The 26,444-nt window shown below is 39.2% G+C and overlaps 1 protein-coding gene across 1 annotated transcript in view; it reads left to right on the forward strand.

Annotated features, from left to right (window-relative positions):
* Window positions 1-260: 260 nt before the first annotated feature.
* tfe3a (transcription factor binding to IGHM enhancer 3a) overlaps window positions 261-26,444 on the forward strand; it is a 79,389-nt gene continuing 53,205 nt past the window's right edge. The window contains exon 1 of the mRNA XM_028813289.2: window positions 261-981. Within this exon, the coding sequence (XP_028669122.2) occupies window positions 788-981 (194 nt within the window). The 5' untranslated portion in view covers window positions 261-787. The remainder of the gene's footprint in view (window positions 982-26,444) is intronic.

The raw sequence follows: 26,444 nt of genomic DNA on the forward strand, positions 1-26,444 counted from the left end.
TGGTGCTTTACTCGATTGAATTAAAATTGTTTTTTTAATTAGTCATTATTCGGAGTAAGCGACGTTTATTTAACTTTCACCTTCTCGACGTTAAGCTCGTTTCCTGTGGTGTAAACAACTACATCTAGCCCCACCTTGCTTACTCCTTATTGGTCGGAATATGAAAGGACGGCAACCTCGTGTTTCGCTTGATTGGTGAAGGCGCTTGTCTATCTCACCTCAGCCCACCAGCCGTCCGTAGTTTACGTCATGTGTGGATTTCCCCGGGTTGCAACACTCGCGGGTCAGGCGTGCGAGCGGTCTAGTCAGCATTTGAGCGAGAGTGAAGAGAAAGAAGAAAAAGGAAGCACAGAAACCGCTGAACAATATTACCACCTTTTTGTCGACAGCGCTTCAAATAGCTTTGATTTAAAAAGGCATTGCATGCGTTTAATAACAGACTTCAACTTTTTTTTTTTTGCCAGTGTTTGATTTTAGGCATTATAAACATTAAGTTAATTTGTTAACTACTTTTATAAAACCACAAACCTATGAGAAGGCGATTTTTTTTTATTTTTGTCCGTCAACAATTTTCTTTGTTCATATTCTTCACTGGTATTCTAGAATTACTATCTGTAACTTTAATTGTGAGGTGCATCTTCTGCCTTGTAAAGCTCAAGTAAAACAACCCGGCAAGTCGAGACAACTTTTCTTCTGTTGAAAACGAGCCGCCTTGATCGGTCGCGGACAGGAGGCTACAGTGAACGACATAAGGACTTTTCCTCTTGTTTCTGACATCGGCTGAGAGATGTCTGCTTCTGTTTCCGATGCAGACGTGAAGAGCGAGGAATTCTTGTCAAGTTTGTCGCAGCAACAGGAGGACACGTCAAGCTGCAAAAACCAGCAGACGCAGGCGGTGCTGTTACCAGGGCAACCGTTCGAGCCACAGCGCACTTTCTTAGTCATCGTAGACTCGAGCCCGGATACATTGAACCTCATCAGGTGCGTGCAAAACGCGCTCCCGTCACATCTGCGGCGCAGGCGGTGACAGAGAGTGTAGTGTTTAAGAGAGGCTTTGTTCTTTTGGACGAAAACAGTTATTGGCTGATGGTGGTTTACTTTTTTTAATAAACTAAAATGGTGCTGTTAACAAGGTGGGTAGAAAAACATAGCAAGGAAGTGTAGCTAAAAATCCCACTGCTGTCTTACCCGGTGGCATACAAGACACTAACGTTAGAGTTGTGCATCTTACGATTCAGCACGTGGAAACCTATCTTGGAATGTGGCAGCCCAGGAGTGCCAATATCTAAATTGAGTAGAAACTTGAGTTGCCGCATTCTTGGAGCTTCCCTGCCTTGTTTGCAAAGTAGTTGGGATGAGATTCAGTACATTAACGGAATTGAACGGTTTAAAAAATGGATGGTGGGGTCAAACATTGATGTATGGTTCAGTGATTACCACTGATGCCCCACGGCACTAAGGACTTGGGTTCAGTTCCTTTCTCAGTCACTGACTATGTGGTGTTTGTTCCTCCTTGTAATGTTTATTTTTTCTAGGTGCACTGTTTCCTTGTATCTTTCAAAAGATGTGGTCTAATTGGGAACTCTAGTATGAGGGCCCAGTATAAATGTGTGTGAGCGTATGTTGTGATGAACTAACATTTCATCCACATTTGATAACAGTCTTGTGTCAGACGCTGCCAGAATATGTCACCTTGTAAATGGGTAAAGCAAGTTAATAAAACAGGTAGCAGAAACATGGGCAGAACTCCAGACAATATCAGGTATTATTGATGCTCAATTTGAGTCATGGCTAAGTTGGCTTTAATGTGCACATTCTTCTCTTTTCAAGTGGTTTTCCTCTGGGTACACCAGGATTCCTCTTGCAGGTAGTGAGAAGGTAAAGACACAGATTGATTGGCCTGATTTTGAGTGTGAGCATGATGGTGCAAGACTTGTGTCTTGTTCACAGCCTATTCTGGCCTTGTGTCCATTGCTACTGTTTTAGGCTTTGGCTGAAAAGCAAGCACAGAAAATGAATAAATGGGAAACAGAGTACAAAAATTTTGTGGTGATTTGATGTTTGTAGATGAATAGCAAAAAGTTATTTTTATGCATCATTCCCTGGGAAATTACTTTTAAATTACTTTTTTTCATCTAAAGGTTTAATGTGAATGATAGAAAAGATTAACCTTGTTGTTTTAGTTTGTAAGAGGGCATTTTGATGGAACCACAAAAATTGGATTGTTTATAGTATGTACTTAGTTTTTATTGTTACTGTGATGAGATATAGGAATGGTTACCCTTCTTGAAGTTTTAATTTGCATTTACATTTTATCTAAGAAGTATACAACATGTTGTACACATTTTAAATCTGAGCAAGAATACAAACGTTTTAAAGATCATTTGGTTTATTTCAATATAAATTTAACTTCCATAAGTTGTTTAAGAAATGACTTGTTTGATAATTCCTGTTTTTTACATTTTAGTTTTTTTATTATAAAGTAGTTAATATTGTAAAGTAGTATGACCTTTCAGCAGGCAAAAGTAACACAAATATCTTTTTATGGTATTTATGAGATAGAAGCTTTCATAGTGGAAATAAGGTTTTCTTCTCTCCCACCGCAAAATACTCCTATATGGATACATTTCGGCCTCCCAACAGGAGAATGCTCTGTTTCATACTTGTCACTTGATTTTTGTCTTTAGGTGCCAAATACCTGAATAATTAAATATTAGGAGATTAGAAACATTATGCAGATAACCCAACATTACTTACCAATCCAATCCCTCCAATTACTCCAAAGTAATGACACATACTATTGGGTACTGAATCCTTGAACATAGCATGTTGTATTCGCTTCTACCTCCACATTGCTAATTTTTTAATAAAATTAATTCTACCTATATTCTGATGTATGATTTACTCCTGAACTTTTTTTTTTAGCATCCACAATATTGTTTTATTTAGAGCAGGGTTTTTCATTTCAAGTATCACTGTGGGTTCTGTGTATCATTCTGTTCAGTTTAAGTAGGAAAATATTTGCTTTTAAGTGTGCTTCTCTTTTATTTACTCATTTTATATCCTGGGAGATTACTTGCAGCTACTGCAAGAGTTTATTTTTCTTTTTATATAGTAATGCAAAAATTAGGGTTATATGTATATTGGTAGTATCAAAAGTAAAAAAGAGGTATTTGCCTGTTTATCCACATGACATACATATTTAGAAAATTACTGCAGTGCTAAATGTCCTTTCTGCTGAATTTTTTTATTATGCCCACTATATGTTTTTCTTTCTGTATATTTTATTTATGTTGCACAGTATCCTCCATTTCTATGAAATTTACTTATTTGCATTTTTACCTCTTATGGATTGTACTTTTCCAAATCACATTGAATGCTGTCATCAACCTAATACATGTTATAGTAGGTGTTTGTAAATCATCTTCAGTTCAGTGCACTTGTGATCCATTTTTCACAAAAACAAAGTACTTAAACAAGCCTCTAAAAATAGCACTTACATAAACCGTGCTTTGACTACATACATGCTGAAACCAATCAATGACCACAGTGTCACTTTGGCTTCTTTAAAGACATTCTGGTTAGTTCATTTTCCACCTGTAGAGTGGTTATCAAACAAAACACTTATTGATTCATGGTTGTATTGGACTTACAAATCAGAGATGTATGTCTCTAGAAATTAATGTTTAAGTTTTTGTTCCACTATTTGTATCACAAAAGTTCTATTGACAATGAATTATTGAGTCCTCATTAGGAAGTAGTGTCAGTTCTACCTGTGTCTGCTTGGCTTTTAAGTCAATTAAATTTTGAAACAACTAACTGGGGGAAAAAATGGAGGAATCATTTTTTGTGCTTCATCATTTTTGTGATGAAGCACAAAAATGAAAGAAGGCAGGCATCCTTTCACTAACTGGAATGCACATCTTCCTGCATTCTGAGAAGTGAAATACAGGCTGCTATGAATTCTTGACTTCACAGACTAAGAAAGAAAATCTAAGCCATTTGACTATATGAAAAGTTTACTGAACTGCAGGAATTGGGGTTTTTTTTAGCAAAAGGGCTAAAGCTATAGAGTAATGGTTCACAATTTCAGTCAGGCTGCTGCTTTTAACTGAACACATGCCTTGGTTAAGCAAGCTGTTATTTCCTAGTTTCTATGCTTTTGTGTCAATCCAAAAATTAAAAAGTGGGTTTACAATATTTTTATTTGAATTTAACAAGCACTAATATGTTACATGGGGATAGATGCAGCCTTTCAGCAATCAGTGTTGTTTGTCCTGGTTTCTACTGTGCTCATCGTTAACTGTGATGTTATTAGGATACAATTAAGGGTGCAAACGGAAAGAATATTATTTGGAAAATTACAGAAAAGAGTTAAACATGTAGAGCAATAGCAAAAATACAGATATTTCTAAACATTTTAATTATAAACTTTTTACAATTCTCTGCTTTACTGAAGTCAGACATAAAAAGGAGGAAAACCGATCAGCTAATTAAACAGTGAGGTCAGTTTGAAGAAGTATGACTAGCTGTATGTGAAACTGGTTAGTACAAAAACAAACCTCCACAATGGTCCCCCCAGGACTGATCTTGAGATGCATTGCTGTAAAGGTACTTGACTCTTGCAAATAGAAAAGCACTGACTATAGAATTTTACAAGAATGGCCACAGAAAAAAATAGCTATCAAGCACCAGGAGTTTATTTAATTTATCTACAGTAATAAAATTGGATTGCCAAAGTTTTTGATCTGTCCATGTTGAACAGTGTTTTGACAGAAGCTGTACTATTCTGAATGACTGAAACACCCCAGTACAAGGTTGCCCGATAGCAGTCTAGAACTAATCTGAATAATACACGGAAATACTGTGGGTCTTGGGCTACATTTCAAATTTCTCTTTTAAAACCCCTTTCATGAGCCTTTGTTTCCTCTTCATGGCATTTTGGTTTAATCCAGGATTCTCAGAATGCTTTGTTTTTTTTGTGTGTGTGTGTCCTTTTTTTTTGTGTCCTGTAAGAAAACAAGGGCAGAAATTTGTGCAAACAAACCATTAAACTGAAACCTACATGTTTGTTTTTAATGATGGCCTGATTTAAGTAAATGTGGCAAGTCCTTTTAGTAAATTTTCAGTTCCAAATGCTTTCTGTTAGGGGACTACAATTGCACGGTTGGTAAATGCTGCTTTATATGTTATTTACTGGCAGAAAAATATTTTTTTGTGGTTTATCACAGTAGGTAGCATTGTGACATTGATGCTTGGATTCTGGTTTAATTCCTGAGCTAGGGTAACTTGTGAGTATTTTAATAGGGACCTCCAGCATGTGCTCTGATTGTCCTCCACCACCTCATAGTCACACTAATAGGTGCATTTAAGACACTAAACTGTTTTTGTGTAAGTGAGTTTGGTTGGGTGCCATACATTGGTTTCCTTCCTTGTGCCCATTTCTAATGGTATAGGCATTAAGTCTCAGTACCACTGTACTGGAAAGAGCAGGTTAATTAATTGATAGATGGATTTTTTAATGACTACAAAATGTATTAGGTGATGGCTTTTATGATTAAGTTGCTTTTAGCAATTTTAGTAATGATAATAAATACTGACATGTACTTGAAAATATGAGTACTAAATATAAAAATGACTAGATTTAATTTAAGATTTCATTTATTTCTTGTGGCAATTGTTACCGGTGTAGGCTATGGCTTTCCATTACCCTTGTATTAAAAAAGCTCTTTCATAAAATAGGTGTTTAGTTAATTACAGTGGTGTGAAAAACTATTTGCCCCCTTCCTGATTTCTTATGATTGGCTCCAGCAGACCCCCGTGACCCTGTGTTCGGATTCAGCGGGTTGGAAAATGGATGGATGGATGATTTCTTATTCTTTTGCATGTTAGTCACACAAAATGTTTCTGATCATCAAACACATTTAACCATTAGTCAAATATAACACAAGTAAACACAAAATGCAGTTTGTAAATGGTGGTTTTTATTATTTAGGGAGAAAAAAAAATCCAAACCTACATGGCCCTGTGTGAAAAAGTAATTGCCCCCTGAACCTAATAACTGGTTGGGCCACCCTTAGCAGCAATAACTGCAATCAAGCATTTGCGATAACTTGCAATGAGTCTTTTACAGCGCTCGGGAGGAATTTTGGCCCACTCATCTTTGCAAAATTGTTGTAATTCAGCTTTATTTGAGGGTTTTCTAGCATGAACCGCCTTTTTAAGGTCATGCCATAGCATCTCAATTGGATTCAGGTCAGGACTTTGACTAGGCCACTCCAAAGTCTTCATTTTGTTTTTCTTCAGCCATTCAGAGGTGGATTTGCTGGTGTGTTTTGGGTCATTGTCCTGTTGCAGCACCCAAGATCGCTTCAGCTTGAGTTGACGAACAGATGGCCGGACATTCTCCTTCAGGATTTTTTGGTAGACAGTAGAATTCATGGTTCCATCTATCACAGCAAGCCTTCCAGGTCCTGAAGCAGCAAAACAACCCCAGACCATCACACTACCACCACCATATTTTACTGTTGGTATGATGTTCTTTTTCTGAAATGCTGTGTTCCTTTTACGCCAGATGTAACGGGACATTTGCCTTCCAAAAAGTTCAACTTTTGACTCATCAGTCCACAAGGTATTTTCCCAAAAGTCTTGGCAATCATTGAGATGTTTCTTAGCAAAATTGAGACGAGCCCTAATGTTCTTTTTGCTTAACAGTGGTTTGCGTCTTGGAAATCTGCCATGCAGGCCGTTTTTGCCCAGTCTCTTTCTTATGGTGGAGTCGTGAACACTGACCTTAATTGAGGCAAGTGAGGCCTGCAGTTCTTTAGACGTTGTCCTGGGGTCTTTTGTGACCTCTCGGATGAGTCGTCTCTGCGCTCTTGGGGTAATTTTGGTCGGCCGGCCATTCCTGGGAAGGTTCACCACTGTTCCATGTTTTTGCCATTTGTGGATAATGGCTCTCACTGTGGTTCGCTGGAGTCCCAAAGCTTTAGAAATGGCTTTATAACCTTTACCAGACTGATAGATCTCAATTATTTCTGTTCTCATTTGTTCCTGAATTTCTTTGGATCTTGGCATGATGTCTAGATTTTGAGGTACTTTTGGTCTACTTCTCTGTGTCAGGCAGCTCCTATTTAAGTGATTTCTTGATTGAAACAGGTGTGGCAGTAATCAGGCCTGGGGGTGGCTACGGAAATTGAACTCAGGTGTGATACACCACAGTTAGGTTATTTTTTAACAAGGGGGCAATTACTTTTTCACACAGGGCCATGTAGGTTTGGATTTTTTTTCTCCCTAAATAATAAACACCATCATTTAAAAACTGCATTTTGTGTTTACTTGTGTTATATTTGACTAATGGTTAAACGTGTTTGATGATCAGAAACATTTTGTGTGACAAACATGCAAAAGAATAAGAAATCAGGAAGGGGGCAAATAGTTTTTCACACCACTGTACATTTGTAGTTTTAAATTTAATTATAGTTTACCTAAAATAGCAAGTTTGTGTCTTACAATAGTTGTAAATCTGCATACTGTAGCTCCATATTTTTCATGTCTTCATTTCAAACACAATCTTGAACACTGAGGCTGCAGCCCCCTCCATGTACAAGTTCTAAGAAGGTCAACATTTGTATTGTAATATCAGTTGTTTACAGTAACAGATTTTGGTTTACAGTAACAGATTTTGTTTTAATGGCTTTTTATTTAAACAGCAGCCTGGTGATAAAGCAGGTAGCACTTCCACTTCAGTCCTAAGACTTAAGTTCATTTTCCTGCTAGAATGTACTCTTTGAGGAGGTTATACTGTATGTTTTCCATCCTACTTTACAAGTCTGTTCCCAGTCTAAAAATATACCTTTTAAGATTATCGTGACCAAATTATGCTGGGGTGTATAATTCAGAGTTGTTTTCTGATTTGGTCCCGTTATGTTTCTGTTGTAAGCAACACTGCACTAGAGAAGAACAGGCTGAGAATATGGAAGCATGTTTTTAATTTACTTACATTACATTTATTATTTTAGATTATATGCAGTCACTAACATTAATTTGCTTCATAATGTAAGAAAAAAAATGTGCTGATTATTAAACTGTTTTATATTAGTATCGCACAGGTTATAATGCTTTTTGAATACAGATGTAATTGCAGATTCAAAGCTATACAATTATTTACCCTTAACACACCTCTCGTGATTTCTCCATTCAGATCTAAATATGATCAATTCTGTCTGAATTTCCTCTAATAAAGGCAAAGGATTCTGACAGCTGCTAATGTACTTAGAGTAAAGGTTAAAACAGGGTTTTCCTTTTCTTTCAAGAGTTTTCTTCTTGTGTTTTTAATTTCTTTGCTAAACATATAACAGATTTGTACACTCTATTACAATATATAGAAGATACATTTATGATTTCTGTAACTTATGTCTTACAGTTATCTTCAGTTGTCTATATAAACACTAATACTAGCTCGGCCTTTGACAGGCACATGTTTCTAGGCTTTAACAGTATACAACTACTCAAGGGTCATTCATCATTAATCACAACCTGAAGGAATATGTGCTGAATTTCGTGTTCTTTTAAAGAGCACTTCTTTTTGTTTTTACATTTTAATGTGTATAGAATAAGTAGATGCTTTCTAAATTTCAAAGCATGGACTTGATAACTCTGTACTTGTTTTATCCATCCATCCATCCATTTTCCAACCCACTGAATCCGAACACAGGGTCACGGGGGTCTGCTGGAGCCAATCCCAGCCAACACAGGGCACAAGGCGGGAACCAATCCCGGGCAGTGTGCCAACCCACCGCAGTGTACTTGTTTTATGCACTATAAAAAATAAGTGCTCTTGTGTAAGTCAGTTAGAAATTTTTACTCTGTTAGGCCTCAAAGCTTATTTATATGGAATTCATCCACAGCTGCAACCACATGTAGTGCAGTCACACATGGAAACCAAAAATGCTGAGCACTACAAATAAGTCTGGATTTATACTTTGTGTGCAAGATGTTGGAGGAGGGGAACTGAGAATTTGTTTCCTTTCTTTTTCATCTTCTCTCTACAGATTTTTTTATTTATTGAATTTTTTTCTTTTTTTTACTTTTATTAAACAACCATATGAAAATTCCACATGGTTGTAAACAGTACTGGGCTTTTGTTAATCAGCTATTTACGCAGTTGTTTATATATAACTCAGAAATGTTTTCCAATTATTTAGGTGATTACAAGCATTTTATTTTCTATAATTTGTAAATAAAGAAAAATATATTTGATTTTTTTGTTGCTTTCATGATGGATGCACATACCCTTTGTCAATATTCTCTTATTCAGTCACCTAGTCTTTTTAAAGATCCATGTATTTTCCCCAGGAATTTTACTCCCATCTAGTCATCAACCTAATTTTCCTTTTCACATATATCACTCTTCAGCATCACAGATTGCAATTTGTCTCATGACAGTTTAGTGAACCTTAAGTTTTAGTTTCCTTGGTAACAAGAATATCTACATGAGCTACAGCACATAGTTACACCTTTTTCCAATTGCTATTCTTATCAGTAACTCAATTTATGTTAAATTTTCTGCTAAAGCAAAACAAGATATAGAAAAACTAATCATTTTATCACAATGTGTTCTTATATATGACTTAACATTTTGAAATGAAATAAGTGTAAATAGGTGTATTAATATCATTGTTGTCAAAATAACTTTTTTTGTTATCAATTCACCTCCACCTAATCAGACATTTTCAGTTTTTATGCATTATTGTAAGTCTGCATAGTGCTTGACTATCTCGCAGCAATATCTGTGCAAGGCAGAGACTAAACCTGAATGGAATATCAGTAAACATCTGGATACACCCACACTCTGACAAATTTAAAGTTTCCAGTTTATGTAAAACATAGTTTTGAAATTTGGCAAAAAGCCAGAGCATTCAGGGAATATCCGTAATAAAACATACAAATGCACAAACTCCACTCACACATTGACCGGGCCTGAATTTGAATCCACATCCACATCCTTGGAGCCGTGAGCACTTTGTGTATTCATACACTACCATGCTGCCATTGTCCAAAATTATATAAGTACAAAAGCTCTAGACAAGTAAGAAAATCTGATGGAGGCAATGTACATTATAATAACATATTGGAACTATGCTGTACCTTTGACCAGGCAGACACATGGGGGACCAACCATCACACTCTGCTTCCTGTGCTTTAGACAATTGTGTACTTCTCTACATGCTACGGGCTGAACTCCCAGTTATTTTAGTTTGATCCCCATCCTCTCATGTGGAACTTTATCAAGTGCTTTCTGTAGTACTAAGGGTGTTGTACCGTGTTAGCCATTATGAATGTAGAGAAAAGCCAAGCAAAACAACACCTTTTATTGGCTAACTAAAAAGATTACAATATGCAAGCTTTCGAGGCAACATCTTACATCTTGCCTGAAGAAGGGGCCTGAGTTGCCTCGAAAGCTCAAGTGCTTTCTGAAAGTGAAGGTAATTAAGATTGTGTGCCACATTTTGGTCATATTTTACCTATGATGCATGTTAAAATTGCTGACCTATAATTATTTGGATCTGTCTGAAAATCCGTTTTATATAAAACTGGATAATATTTGCCATTTTCCATTCCTTTGGAATTTCCCCAGTGTGTAGCGACTTCCTGAAAATATGTGCCAAGGGTTTGTATATGCATTCAATAACTTCCTTAAGCACTCAAGGATAAATATTATCTGGTCCTAGTGATTGTTGATTTCAGTCTATTTAATCTGAGCAATACTTCTTCCTCTAAAATGTTCACATCACTTGATACCTATTACTAGTTCCTGTTACCCTGTCTTATCACTTTACATATTTACTAGCTGTGCTACCCATCTAAGATGGGTTAAAATCTTAGTTATCAATATAGACCTTAGCTTTAATGTTTGCAGTGCACCATCTATTGGAATTTTTTTAATGCATGTAGTAATAAAATTGTTGTGTTTATAATTCCAATAGATGGTGCCCCACAAGCAGTAATAAGATGCACCATCTGTTCAAATAAAAAAATGCAGTGCATATGTCTCTGTTATGTGCCATTTGTTATGGTATTTGTAAAACCAGTGTTTAATTAAAAGTCAAGGACTTTGTTAAATGGTGCGACTCAAACCACCTACACCTGAACACCAGCATAACCAAGGAGCTGGTGGTGGATTTTAGGAGGCCCAGACCCCTCATGGACCCCGTGATCATCAGAGGTGAATGTGTGCAGAGGGTGCAGACCTACCTGGGAGTGCAGCTGGATGATAAATTGGACTGGACTGCCAATACTGATGCTCTGTGTAAGAAAGGACAGAGCCGACTATACTACCTTAGAAGGCTGGCGTCTTTCAACATCTGCAATAAGATGCTGCAGATGTTCTGTCAGATGGTTGTGGCGAACGCCCTCTTCTACGCGGTGGTGTGCTGGGGAGGCAGCATAAAGAAGAGGGACGCCTCACGCCTGGACAAACTGGTGAGGAAGGCAGGCTCTATTGTAGGCATGGAGCTGGACAGTTTGACATCCGTGGCAGAGCGATGGGCACTTAGCAGGCTCCTGTCAATCATGGTGAATCCACTGCATCCACTAAACAGTATCCTATCCTGACAGAGGAGCAGCTTCAGCGACAGACTGCTGTCACTTTCCTGCTCCACTGACAGACTGAGGAGATTATTTCTCCCCCACACTATGCGACTCTTCAATTCCACCGGGGGGGGGCTAAACATTAACATTATTCAAAGTTATTGTCTGTCTGTATACCTGCATTGTTATCACTCTTTAATATTTTCCTTATCAGTATACTGCTGCTGGAGTATGTGAATTTCCCCTTAGATAGATAGATACTTTAATATTAATCCCATCCATCTATCTAATGTTTATTTGCCATCCGTTGGAATAAAAGAGACATAACAGCTGGATGGACACACAGACACCTTTTATTAAGGTGGAGCAATATATACACAGTATGTCCTTTGTATGTTTATACAATATAATCTGTAAAAGTACTAAAATACTGTGATAAAATAAGTAACCTAGAGAAGCAGTCATCCAATCTAAGTGAAAGCCAGCATGAGAGATAATCATAGTCATGTATGCAAATAAATAAATTTACATGTATGTTAGGCTCATTACTGCCACTAGAGGTATTTTAATCAGGCTTGCCATAAAAAGTCAATAACTAAATAGACTTAAATCATCGTAGCTTGCAGTGATAGAGCAATTATATCTCAATGATGTATTTGTCAGTAATATGAAAAGCATTGAATTTGAAAGAGGATGGAACATTACTCTTTGTGGAGCAATGTGCTCAACCTGTTATGAAGCCTTTTGCCCAGTAGGATACATAAAGTTGGTGATCAAACTTCCACTAGGAAAAATCTAAGATGGCTAGCATGGGTTCCCACACGCAATGCTTTTGTTTTCATCCATTGAGGATGTAGCTTTTTCCATGAATGATGAACAGTAAGACTTCATACCATCATTGTCTGATGAATTGTAGAGATGGGACTGGGTGCATTATTATGTGTGCCACTAACCACTCAAAACAATTGACTGTGTCTAGTCGGATATGTTGAGAAATGGGCATTTTCTGCAGAAAGATGGAAGGACTTTGCAGTTTAAGAATGTACCTTTGAATATTTTTTATCATCTTCTGTACTTCTGATTCTGCACCTATAATGTACTTGTTGGGTTTTTGCCTATGTGCTTCATATCATATTTGATGTTCATGTCCTGTACAACTTTTAATTAATAAAACCTGTGTTTAAAACAAAAAAAAATCAGGCTACAGTAACATGTTCTTGTCTGTTTTTAAAGCAGTTCATCCCCATCAGGAATTGCACCAATTTCTTGGAGCTGATGACCGTCTGATTTATACAGGGTGAACCAAATTGAAGTACCACATTTCTCAATGTCATTGCGCGAGGTAGAGGCAGCCAAGTGGGTTGGGGTGGGGGTCCTTTGATAGGCAATCCCTTGTAGTTTTCAGTTAGCAACATGTCTTGGTCCTGTGTGCACTGTGCTTTCACTGTTGAAACATTCTTCAAAATCAACAAATCCATCATTCAACCTAATGGTGACGTCTCAAATCGGAAAACAATTCTTCAGTGGGTGGCTAAATTTAGACAGATGGGGTAAAACATTGAACAGAAAATCTCCAGTCTGTTCTCAGACTGTACGAACACCTGAAATCATCCAAGCTGTAAGGGCATCAATTTTGCAGTCTCCTAGACGTTCAGCACACAAACATTCTTCTGCCTTGGCATTTCCAGCACGTCATTGAGGAGGATTTTGCATGAAGATCTTGGTTTTCATCCATACAAAATGATGATCGTGCAGGAACTCACTGAGAGAGACTGGGAGAGCAATAGAGAGTTGTGAGCAAACATTCTGTAAACTGTTCATCAAGATGCCATCGTCATGTGCAGCGACGAGGCACACTTCCATTTGAATGGTTGTGTAAATAAGCAAATCTTTCGCTTTTGGGCTGAAACCAACCCTCGTGAACTTCATCAGAGAGCTCTGCACAGTGAGCGTGTTACAGTTTTGTGTGCTATTGCAGAATTTGGCATTATAGGCCCTTACATTTTTGAGGAGGGGGAGCAATGGTCATCGTCACTTCGGAATGTTACATTGAAATGCTACAGAACTTTTTGCAGCCCCAACTGGAAGAAATGGATGTGGTGGAGGCCTGTTTTTAACAGGATGGAACAACAGCTCATACGGCGCAGAGATCCATGCAAGTTTTACGGGAGAAGTTTCCAGGGAAGCAGATCTCCCTACGCAGTGATGTCAGGTGGCCTTCACGTTCGCCTGATCATCGCTCCGTGCGATTTTCTTCTTGTGGGGCTATCTCAAGTCGAAGGTATACACACACCGACCTCAAAATCTTGAAGCCCTAAAGGAAGGTATTCGCCACAAAATCGACACTATTCCCCTTAAAATGGCCAAATGAGTTGTGCAAGCATTCAGAAATCGTCTCGAAGAATGTATCGCTAATGATAGCCACCACCTTAAAGACATCATTTTTAAAACACAGTGCAAAAAATCTATTTTGTATATCCTTTCTTGTGTCGTAATGAAATGTATTTTACCTTGTAGCATTTTTGCAGAATAAATGTTTGAAATAAATCTCTTTTTGGCTCACCCTGTACACTGAGAAGACACAGGCAATGGTGTAATCTAGACACTATCCTTGAATGTCATGGCATCAGGACAGTGCACATTCGTATTATTGATTTAAGTGTGGTTGCATCTGCTGCTTAGTATTTGTTTGGCAGAGACAATTAAAACAGAACTAGTAGGTACAGTTTGCAAACCTTCAGCTACTTGAAAGCTATCTAGCTACATATTCTGTTGCTTGGTCTAATGATATCACATGTGTCTCCAAACAGAACATTTTTAAGAATGTTTTATGTATATTCACTGTATCTTTTATTAAATTGCTATGTTTTACTGTCTTTTTTAAAAAGGCAATTTAGTTAACCTAGTTAGAGGGTCAGCTGAAGGTGGACATTTGGGAGACAAAGTCAGAGAGGCCAGATTGCGTTGGTTTGGACTTGTGCAGAGGAGAGATGCTGAGTATATTGGGAGAAGGATGCTAAGGATAGAGCTGCCAGGGAAGAGGAAAAGAGGAAGGCCTAAGCGAAGGTTTATGGATGTGGTGAGAGAGGACATGCAGGTGATGGGTGTAACAAAACAAGATGCAGAGGACAGAAAGATATGGAAGAAAATGATCCGCTGTGGCGACCCCTAACGGGAGCAGCCGAAAGAAGAAGAAGTTAACCCAAGTGTATAACATTTTTATTTGTATATCAGCTCAGACCAGACAAATAAAAGATCAGCTCACAACCAAATTAAATAGTTTCCAGAAGTGTAGGTGAAATTTTTAACACTGTTTATGTTGATCCAGTTGTTGTACAAATAAACCACACATGATGGCACTTTTAGTTTTCCTTATTGACTACAGTCCCGTCAGCAGCAGTATTTCAGCTTAGGCATCCTTCAGTGAGCTTAGAATTTGTCATTTAAATGAAGTAGCCATTATACTTGATCCTGGTCAGACTAAGACTGAAAAAACTATCGCCCTAATTGATACATATATTTTCACTGACTAGGAATTCTTTGCTGGTTTTCAGTTAATTCAATATTCATAAGCCTTTTATGTGATGTAGTGACTGTTTAATTTGTCTAATATCTGAGGACTGAATTTCCCCTCATATAAAGAGAAGAGAAAAACAAGATATTAATTATAATATATGGATGATGATAATGGTGAGTAGCGATTGGGTTCTAAACCTCTTATTAAAGACTAATGCTTAACTTTAGACTTCATTAAAGCAGTAGTCACAAATTCTATTCCTTGAAGAAATTACACAAGGACAAGTAACCTTTCACAACAGAATAAACTGTTCCAGAGAATAGGAAGTTACCACAATGAGTCAGCAATGTTCAGCAGTCAGAAAACACTGCCCACAGACTGGGTTGCAACATCAGATTTTAGAAGAAATTGATTCTTTGGAACATTTGTTTTAATAAATAGACTTACCTCATAGGGATTATGTTTTGTTTATCAGAGCAGTCAAGATGTGACCAAAGAACAAAGTTTATGTTGAAAATCTGCAAATTGTGAGCTGTAAGAGAGGTGAACAAAATACAAGTAGTCTATCAGTGCCTTAGTATGGCACTTGTGTGTGTATATAGAGTTTATGCAAAGTAAAATTAGTGTTGTAATGAGAAATTTAAGTAATCAGTGTTTAATTTGTATTTAACATTGATTCTTGAGTGCATGGAGTAAGTATTTTGGCTACATACAGTTTTGTCAGAGTAAGTATATTTAGGCTTCATTCATTCATTCTTTTAAACTTGCTTATTTAATTGCATGGTTGAAGGGAGCTAGAGTTTATTGGATGCAAAGCAGGGATAAATCCTGGATATGAAGGACATACACAGGAACACATTTATACTCGCTGTCACTGATTTCAAATTAGATACAACAGTTAATTTAACAGATTGGGAGGAAATCTGAGAAAACGCCAACATGGGGAGACCATAATAGCATATTTTTTCTTCATCCATTCAATTACAGTATCTTGCCATTCATTTATCTGGTTATTGACCCCATTCCATCCAGTTTGTAGCCATTTCTTATTTTTCCTTTTGGCAGAGTAACCTGCATAACTCTACTTGCTAACTTATATGTCCAAATGTATATTTAGTCTTCTTGTGCTTGATACAACAAAAAACGTTTTTCTTAACCAATGAAACCATCCCTTCAGTGATATTTCAGCTTAGTCCAAGAATAATATGCAGAGCATTGTAGTACTGAGGTAGGGAAACACCATCTACTATTGTTGAAATTGAGTCTACAACACTGCATACTGGCCCCATATCTAAGTGCTTGCTTGTAAGTTAAATGTCAGGAATGTATCTTAAGATGTCTTTGCAGTCTGACATATCTGCCAAATGAAAGCAGTTCTCCACTGCTCAAAATGCTTGCTTTGAGGCCTTGACACTATCCCTTTTGGCCTGCATCATTTATAAACATTGGACAGGAATGATTGCAATATAAATTGTTTTTGCTCTGTGATGTAAAGTAGTGCTGGGAGGTATACCGATTCATACCGAAAACCATTTTTTATTTATTTTATAATATGAATTTTTCTTGTAACGCAACACCGGTTTAAACAGCCTAAACAACGTTCGGAACGTGGCGCAGCAGGAATCTGTTTAAGGGGAGACCTTTTTCACTGCTACACTGCTAAACACGCATGCAACGGAGTACATGCGTTAGTGGAGGTATTGAGTGGTGAAAATGGGCAGGGAACATTCCGAAACTGAAGCTGTAGCAGACGATGAAATTGAACATGATGACACACAAGAAGTTTTGCCGAAAAAAGGAACCGTGTCAGTTGTCTGGAGATACTTTGGTTTTAAAAGTTTGGATGTGGACTAAACAACTATTTATTGCAAATGCTGTCGAGCTAAAGTTGTCAACACAAGCAATTTGCTGCACCACCTTAGCTGCAAACATGCTTTGGAGTACCATGAATGTATGGAACTAAGATTGGCACCCTCCATGTCCTCAGGTAAAACTGAAAAAGCTAGAGGACACTCGAGTCAGACGTCACTTGTAGACATGTTTCCTAGAGGTACTGCCTCCGACAAAAAAAGCAAGTGGTGGATTGAGATGACTAATGGCGTTACAATCCATATAGCTAACGTGTCAGTGGACAGAGATTGTTAACCTTCCATCCATCCTCTTCCGCTTATCCGAGGTCGGGTCGTGGGGGCAGCAGCTTGAGCAGAGATACCCAGACTTCCCTCTCCCCGGCCACTGCTTCTAGCGTTTCTGTAGGAATCCCAAGGCGTTCCCAGGCCAGCCGAGAGACATAGCCCCTCCAGCGTGTCCTGGGTCTTCCCCGGGGCCTCCTCCTGGTTTGACGTGCCTGGAACACATCACCAGGGAGGCGTCCAGGAGGCATCCTGATCAGATGCCCGAGCCACCTCATCTGACTCCTCTCGATGCAGAGGAGCAGCGGCTCTACTCTGAGTCCCTCCTGGATGACTGAGCTTCTCACCCTATCTTTAAGGGAAAGCCCAGACACCCTGCGGAGGAAACTCATTTCAGCCGCTTCTATTCGCAATCTCGTTCTTTCGGTTACTACCCATAGCTCTTGACCATAGGTGAGGGTAGGAACATAGATCAACTGGTAAATTGAGAGCTTTGCGATGCGGCTCAGCTCCTTTTTCACCACGACAGACCGATGCAGAGCCCGCATCACTGCGGATGCCGCACCGATCCACCTGTCGATCTCACTCTTCATTCTTCCCTCACTCGTGAACAAGATCCTGAGATACTTGAACTTGGGGCAGGATCTCGCCCTCAACCCTGAGAGGGCACTCCACCCTTTTCCGGCTGAGGACCATGGTCTCAAATTTGGAGGTGCTGATTCCCATCCCAGCCGCTTCACACTCAGCTGCGAACCGATCCAAAGAGAGCTGAAGATCACGGCCTGATGAAGCAAACAGGACAACATCATCGAGCACAGAAGTCTAATAGCAAAACACCACTCGGGTTCAGATCGGGGGGGGGCATTCCTCCCAATCACGCCCTTCCAGGTCTCACTGTCATTGCCCACGTGAGCATTGAGTCTCCCAGCAGAACGAGGGAGTCCCCAGAAGGTTTGCCCTCTGGCACCCCCTCCAGGGACTCCAAAAAGGGTGGGTACTCCGAACTGCTGTTCAGCGCATACGCGCAAACAACAGTTAGGACCCGTTCCCCCCACCTGAAGGCGGAGGGAGGCTACCCTCTCGTCCACCGGGGTAAACCCCAATGAACAGGCTCTAAGTCGGGGGACAATAAGTATGCCCACACCCGCTCGGCGCCTCTCACCGGGGGGCAACTCCAGCGTGGTAGAGAGTCCAGTCCCTCTCAAGGAGATTGGTTCCAGAGTCCAAGCTGTGCGTCAAAGTGAGTCCGACTATATCTAGCCGGAACCTCTCGACCTTGCGCACTAGCTCAGGCTCCTTCCCTTTCAGAGAGGTGACATTCCACGTCCCAAGAGCCAGCTTCTGTAGCCGAGGATCGGACCGCCAAGGTCCCCGCCTTCAGCCACCACCCAACTCATACTGCACCCGACCTCCTTGGCCTCTCCCATAGGTGGTGAGCCCAAGGGAAGGGGGACCCATGTTGCCTCTTCGGGCTGTGCCCGGCCAAGCCCCATGGGTGCAAGCCCGGCCACAAGGCGCTCGCCATCGAGCCCCACCTCCAGGCCTGGCTCCAGAGGGGGGCCCCAGTGGCCCACGTCTGGGCGAGGGAAAATGCCGTCCAAAGTTTTCATTCATCATAGAAGGTTTGTTGAACCGCTCTTTGTCTCATCCCTCACCTAGGACCAGTTTGCCTTGGGTGGCCCTACCAGGGGCATAAAGCCCCGGACAACAGAGCTCCTAGGATCATTGGGACATGTAAACCCCTCCACCACGATAAGGTCATGAAGATTGTTAACATTAACAGAAAGTGTAGTTGGTTTACAGGAAATATTTACTATTTATTCCTTTTCTAAGACATGTTCAGTGCAATACAACGTTTGACAAGCACCACTGGATATTTTACTAAGTCTTAATGCCTCTTTGGATGCTTGAAAATATGTTGTCAAAATTATAGTTGTTTGCAAAATTTGTTCAATAAAAAGGTTCTGTATTTTGACTGCAAGTGTCATGCAATGTGATTCCTTCTCTTCTATAGTGCCACCCCCTTGGAAACAAACTATCACTTTATGGGGCCATGCAAACCTGGATTAATACTTGTGTGCACATTAAAATGTTGTTTTGTACGATGTTCAATTCTCATGACAGTGGAATAGGTTATTCTTAGCCAGTCACTTCAAAACTGGTCCCGCCCACACGCAGCTGACACGGCATTTCTTGATTCCTATTCGTCCTCTTCCATGTCATGCACTATACTGGCCTGCTGAGCGTAATACATCCAACAAGTACTTGAAGTGCTGCCACAATGGTAAAGTAGCTTTACCACCTTTGCAGGAGCCACCTGTGTCTTTACAACAACTGCTTACACAGCAAACATCAGAAGCTAAAAATTATCATGAACACATTTGAGAATACAACTCTTCTCTAGCGTTTGCTTCCACGGGTGTACAGATAACTCAACCTCCTGGCCACGGACCATACTGTTTTAAAATACACGGGCAAATTTATCACCAAATCTCTCCACTATACGCTAACACTTCTACCTCTCCAGGATATGGACAGTTGTATGTTTTTGACACAGCGCAAGCTACTGAAGTACGCTTACAAAATAAAGCAAACTATGTATTCAGCAAAAATCTACTTCTCCAGCTAGATTCCATACTCAGAACCATTAACCCCTTCGCTAAATCATACAAACACATGCATGAAATCGCTCAGTCCAATCCAACAGCATCTGTACGAATAGTTGTCAAGGAAAACCCTAGGCAGGATTTATGATGATACAATGCCACTACATGTCACACCGATGTTGCAGCGATTTTCGTCGGAGAAGATGGCAAACTACAGAAATTCTACATGCATACTGCGTCTTTCAAGAAGTATTTATTTCTTCTTGATTTCTGAATTCCTTTCTCACCGTTTTCCGTTCCTATTTTTACACCGCCGTATGGTACGGTGGGCATCGGCTAGTGTTATGTAATTTACTTCTTTGTATTTTGTCTCACATTATTTAATTATTTTTAGTATGTGCATTGTATTTAAACTGTGTCACATAAGACCCAGTCTTTAATTCATTCTAGGAACTTTATTGACCTGATCACCTTTAAGGTATCCACTTAGTTTTTACTAAAACACTAAACTTACATAAATAATGTCTGGTATTATCCTACAACCTAGGCCTGGTCTTGGTTTAGATCCAAATTTGGTACATTTCAAGCTGAGTCATATACCATAAGCCAGTCTTACCGCATCTTGATTGTTTTTTTTTTTCTTTTTTTTTTTGGCATTTAAGGTATTCTAGCCAAAAGCATGCTGACAGATGAAAATATTTACTCTACAATTAACAAATGGGAAAAAAACAATCTTACAAGTCTGCACAGAAGCTGCCCTAGGAATAAAATAAGTCAATTACACACACAGGCTCTGAAAGTTCTGTGTATTAGTGAATTAAAAAATGGGGGGAAAAAAAGAAAGTACCATTAATTACTGATTTCACTTACTGTGCTGTGCTCAGTGTTTTTCTGGGGTTTCCAACTGGAATTTTTTGCAACTTCCATCAGAATGTACTTTGACAAACTATGTATTGTTCACATGAGAAACATTATTTCTCCTTCATTTACTAAGTAAACATTTTGAACTATTTGTATAAACATTCATTCACATTGGCACACAAGTACTCAATAAACTATTCTTGCACACTCTTCTGTGACCACAGAAACTCAGTATACTGGTTGCATATGAAGTGGCACAGCAGTTAAAGTAATATTAACAGAGTTAGTTCTGCCTCACATTTAAATTGACCTGACCCAGTCACTGTCTATAAGGAGTTTTCATATTGTTCTCATGTCCATGTGAGTGTCCTCTATGGATTCACTAGTGCAGATTTACCAAGGCCAGTGATTTCAGTTTAAAAGGAAATTAGATGCATCGAACGGGCTTCTTGACGTACCAGTCAATACCCACAGTCCTCAATCAAGTATATGTCTTATTTTAATATAAAAGCACATTCCTATTTTGAGCAAATTAAACATTTGCTTATATAAAAAATAATGTCAGTTAATTACAAAACAAGTCCATCCTAAACATGAATTAAACTGGAATAATAAGCACCTAAAGTTGTTATTTTATCTGTCCATTTTCTATCCCGCTTTATCCTAGTCAGGGTTGCAGGGGACCTGGAGCCCATCCCAGCAAGCACAGGGAACAAGGTAGGAACAGTCCCTGGACAGGGTGCTAGTCCATCGCTGGGAGAACACACTCGCTTGTAAACACGTACCACACACAAACACTGGAGCCAGTTTAGCATCGTTAGTTTCCTAATGTCTTTGTGTTTGAGGAAACCCACGCAGACATGGAATATGACCCTGATGTCTTTACTGTGAAGCAGCAGCACTACCACTGGACCCCAGTGCTGCTACCTACTGTTGTTATTTATTGGAATAATGAGTAAGAAAACTCAACATTTCAAGTAGACTAAAAGGTAAATATCTATATGTACTTAAAGTAAAGCATCAATGAATAAATCTCATTTTTAGCAAAAGTATAAAGTAAGTGTCATTACCACTAGTGTTTGTGTTTTTCTTGCTGATTGCACATGGAGCTACACTGATAAAGCTTGTTCTCTCAGTGTGCTCTTGTAAGGAGCTGGGAAATATAACGTCTTATCACAGAAAGGTGTTATCTGTGGGATTGGCTGAAAGTGCCAAGGAATGTATACAGTGATCCCTCACTATATCACGCTTCGCCTTTCGCGGCTTTACTCTATCGCGGATTTTATATGTAAGCATATTTAAATATATATCACGGATTTTTTGCTGGTTCGCGGATTTCTGAGGACAATGGGTCTTTTAATTTCTGGTACATGCTTCCTCAGTTGGTTTGCCCAGTTGATTTCATACAAGGGACGCTATTGGCAGATGGTTGAGAAGCTACCCAACTTACTTTTGTTTCTCTCTCTCTCTCTCTCTCTCTCTCTCTCTCTTGCGCTGACTTTCTCTGATCCTGACGTAGGGGGTGTGAGCAGGGGGGCTGTTCGCACACCTAGACGATACGGACGCTCGTCTAAAAATGCTGAAAGATTATCTTCACGTTGCTACCTTCTGTGTGCAGCTGCTTTGTGAAGCGACATGCTGCACGGTGCTTCGCATACTTAAAAGCTCAAAGGGCACGTATTGATTTTTCACTGTTTGTTTTCCTCTTCTCTCTCTCTCTCTCTCTCTCTCTCTCTCCCTGCTCCTGATGGAGGGGGTGTGAGCTGCCGCCTTCAATAGCTTTGTACTAGTGATGGGAAGTTCGGATCATTTTACCGACTCGGACCTTTGAGTCTCGTTCAGCAAAATGAACGAATCTTTTTTCGAGTCATTTCGTTCATTTTAGCAAAATATAATTAAAATGTTACCTGTTACCTCCCTAACACATCTACTACTTACACAAATGTTGATCACACTACAAACAACACAAAACTATAATGCTATAAGAAACAGAAAATATTAATTCATTGTTTACCTGGGTCTTTAGTCTATGATTCGCTACTACTGAGCCGGTAAGCGGTCACGTGACAAAAGAACGAACGACTCGAAAGACTCGAGGAATGAACTAATCAATTCTCTTTCCGGCTCAGACTGCATAGGTTAAGCTTATGGGGCTGTCACGTGATGAACGAACGACTCAAACCCGGACTCGAGAGATGAACTAATCAATTCTCTTTCCGGCTTAGACTGAGTTGGTTAAGCTTATGGGGCTGTCACGTGATGAACGAACGACTCGAAAAACCCGAAGACTCGAAAAAACTATAGAAAGTTGCGCAAATGCGCATGCGCGACTGAACGAATCACTCCCACGAGACGACTCGTTCTTCCCAAGTCACATTAAAGATTTGTTCAAAATGAACGAATCGTTCAAGAATGACCCATCACTACTTTGTACCGGCGGTGCTTCGCATACTTAAAAGCCAAACAGCCCTATTGATTTGTTTGGTTTTCTCTCACTTTCTGACATTCAGTGCTCCTGACGCGCACTCCTTTGAAAAGGAAGATATGTTTGCATTCTTTTAATTGTGAGACAGAACTGTCATCTCTGTCTTGTCATGGAGCACAGTTTAAACTTTTGAAAAAGAGACAAATGTTTGTTTGCAGTGTTTGAATAACGTTCCTGTCTCTCTACAACCTCCTGTGTTTCTGCGCAAATCTGTGACCCAAGCATGACAATATAAAAATAATCATATAAACATATGGTTTCTACTTCGCGGATTTTCTTATTTCGCAGGTGGCTCTGGAACGCAACCCCTGCGATGGAGGAGGGATTACTGTATAGCTCATTGAGAAATGATCTGACTTGGTTCAGCTGGAAAGGAGTAACAGTGCACCTCATTTTGGTATGCAGTAAAGTTTACACAGACAATAACAGCCCTCACATTACCTCACTGATTTTCTAGGAATTACTACCTTTTAAATCTTGACTCTGTTTTCCTTGCCAACTGTCTCATAGAATCTTTTGAAATGTACTTTTCTACTGGCAAGCTGACACAAAAAAACTTTTGAATTTGGTTACCTTTGTCAGAGAAAAAGTGGCTTACAGTTTACGGAGCATTTTAGAGTGCACTCTGCTAAATAAGTGTTGATGAACCTATGTCTAATGTCTACTGTAGGGTGGGGGACAGCAGCATACTGCAGTGATACACCACTATAGGGAAGTGATGCTGAAGGGAAAAAAGTTCTTCAGTAAAGCAGCATTTTCTAAAGGTATATAAATGATGTGTAAGTTGACATGAAGCTATAAAAATGAACTGTGATCTATGCCGTGAATCAGAAACATGTCCTAGATGTCATGAGGGCATCTACCATTGCAAGACTGTTGTTTGTGCAACTATTTCAGCAATCTGTGCAGAAGCACATGAGAAAAAAAGTATTTTTAAATATTATAGTGAATTTTGCATGGCAGTGTTGTGTTTTTTATAAGTGGATATCCTTTGAAGCAAAAAAGATATACCACAGCATCACTAGTTTTTGCAGAACTGTACTTTTTATAGTTCCTCTCCTGCACATGTTTCCACAGATATGATGGAATTCTGTGCATCTTTGCTTGTTTCATAAAAGGCCTAGTGGTAGCAGACATCTCTTCTGTGCTTCTCATGTTTATCCATTTATCAAATGTCAAAGTTGCTTCATCCAGTTATGGGGCAGCACCTAATTAGAGCCTGTCCTGACAGCAGGGCAGGTACCAACCCAAAATGGAGAACCAGTCTATTAGATGGCTGAGACATATAGCCTGTCCCATTGAGACAGTTTAGTGTTGCTGATTAATCTAACACACGGGTCTTCAGAATGGAGAGGAAAGTGGAATTATCCAAAAAAAAGTGGTAGCTGGGCAGGAATCCACACAATTTGTCTTCTGGTGCTGCAAGCTAAAGACCCTAATCACCATACCGCTATGCCTCCTTTTGCATCTATTTCAATACCAACATAGCCTTTCCTTCCTTCAATTTGGATTTGTGTAGCCCATTTTCTCAAAGTGAAATTTTGCAAATTATAAAAGCTTTGTACAGTGGAACCTCGGGTCACGAACGTTTCGGAACACGTACAAATCGGGTTACGACCAAAAAGTTCGATAAACTTTTGCATCTGTTCACGATCACACACTTGGGTGATGAACAAGCCAGTTTCCCTTCTGGTTTGTACACGCCGATGATTTACGCACGTGTTCAGTCTCTCCCTGTACAGTACATTGTTCTCGGTCAGACGTGCATCGCGCAGAGGGACTTTACCTCAAAACTATAATCTCCTCTCTACTTAGTTCCTCCTCACTTCCTTCATGCCAGAACTCGACTCATGCAATGTTACTTTTCTTGGTTGTTTATGGTTAGTTTTTGTATAAATTACAGATTTTTCAAATGTTCATGTTTTTCCCTGTGCCTAAAACTCATTAAAAAAAAGTGTTTACAATGAGCGGTTCGTAAGGCTATAGCGTGAACTCCTGCAATGTTAGTTTTCTCTGTTCAAGGTTTTCTCAGTGTTATTCAATGTTTTTATATTTAGTTTACTGTTACACTGTGCATTCTATGGTATAATTAACTATTTTTGTGCTTAAAACTCTTTAAACAAAATATATTTACATACAGCTTGTACGGTCCAGAACGGATTAATTGTATTTACATACAATCCTATAGGGGAAATTACTTCGGGTCACGACCAAATGGGGTTGCAACCAGAGTTTTGGAACGAATTACAGTCGTGACACGAGGTTCCACAGTAATTGCAAATGCAGTTTCTGGTTTCATCTGTGTCATCTTCATATGAAACATGCATTTTTACTACAGTGATCTACCACATATATTTCAAGTATCAACAATACAAAAACAAAATTTGCAAATGTTCAGTCAGGGTCTAATTTCTGACCCAACATGACCAGATTTACACTAATTTACTGAGAATCTCAAAAGAGTGAATAAAAGTGTGTGAATAGTTGTGCACTGGGATGGAGTGATATCCTGTCCATTACTGGTTCCTGCCTTGGACTAAAGGAGCTGAGAATAGCTTCCAACCCTGCAGTGGATGTATATTGTGCTCATAAAAAGTATTCACCCCCTTGGAGGTTTTCACATTTTATTGTTACAAAACATTGAATCACATGGGATGTAATTTGCCTTTTTTGACACTAATCAGCAGAAAAGACACTTTAATGTTAAAAGTAAAAAAACAACAAAAAAAAGATCCATACTAATAAAAATATAAATCACAAAATAACTTACTTTATAAGTACTCACCCTGTTAGTATGACACACCTGATTGATTCATCACTGGTTTAGCCAATTGGTATTGGAAGTCACATAATTAGTTCAGTGAAGATTACCTGGCTGTATTCAAGCAGTTTCAGTTTATTGTAGTATAAATGCACCTGGGAGGTCCATTTTGTGCTGAGTCAGTATTATGGCCTAACGTACACAATGAAGACAAAATCAGCTCTGTGAAAAGTGAATGAAAATATCCAAGTCACTGAGTATAGCTTGGAGTCCAGTTAAATCAGTCATTATGAATTTGAAAAAGTATGGTACAGCTGTAAATCTGCTAAGAGCACACTGTCCACAAAATCTGAGTGATCATGCAAAAAGACGACTAGTGAGGGAGGCCTCCAAGGCACCTATGATAATACCTAGGGAGTTAAAAGCTACTGTGGCTGAGATTGGAGGGACTATGAATACAACAACTGTTGCCCAGGTGCTTCACGTGTCA

Source organism: Erpetoichthys calabaricus, chromosome 11 (genome assembly GCF_900747795.2).
Source record: "Erpetoichthys calabaricus chromosome 11, fErpCal1.3, whole genome shotgun sequence".
Classification (NCBI taxonomy): domain Eukaryota; kingdom Metazoa; phylum Chordata; class Cladistia; order Polypteriformes; family Polypteridae; genus Erpetoichthys; species Erpetoichthys calabaricus.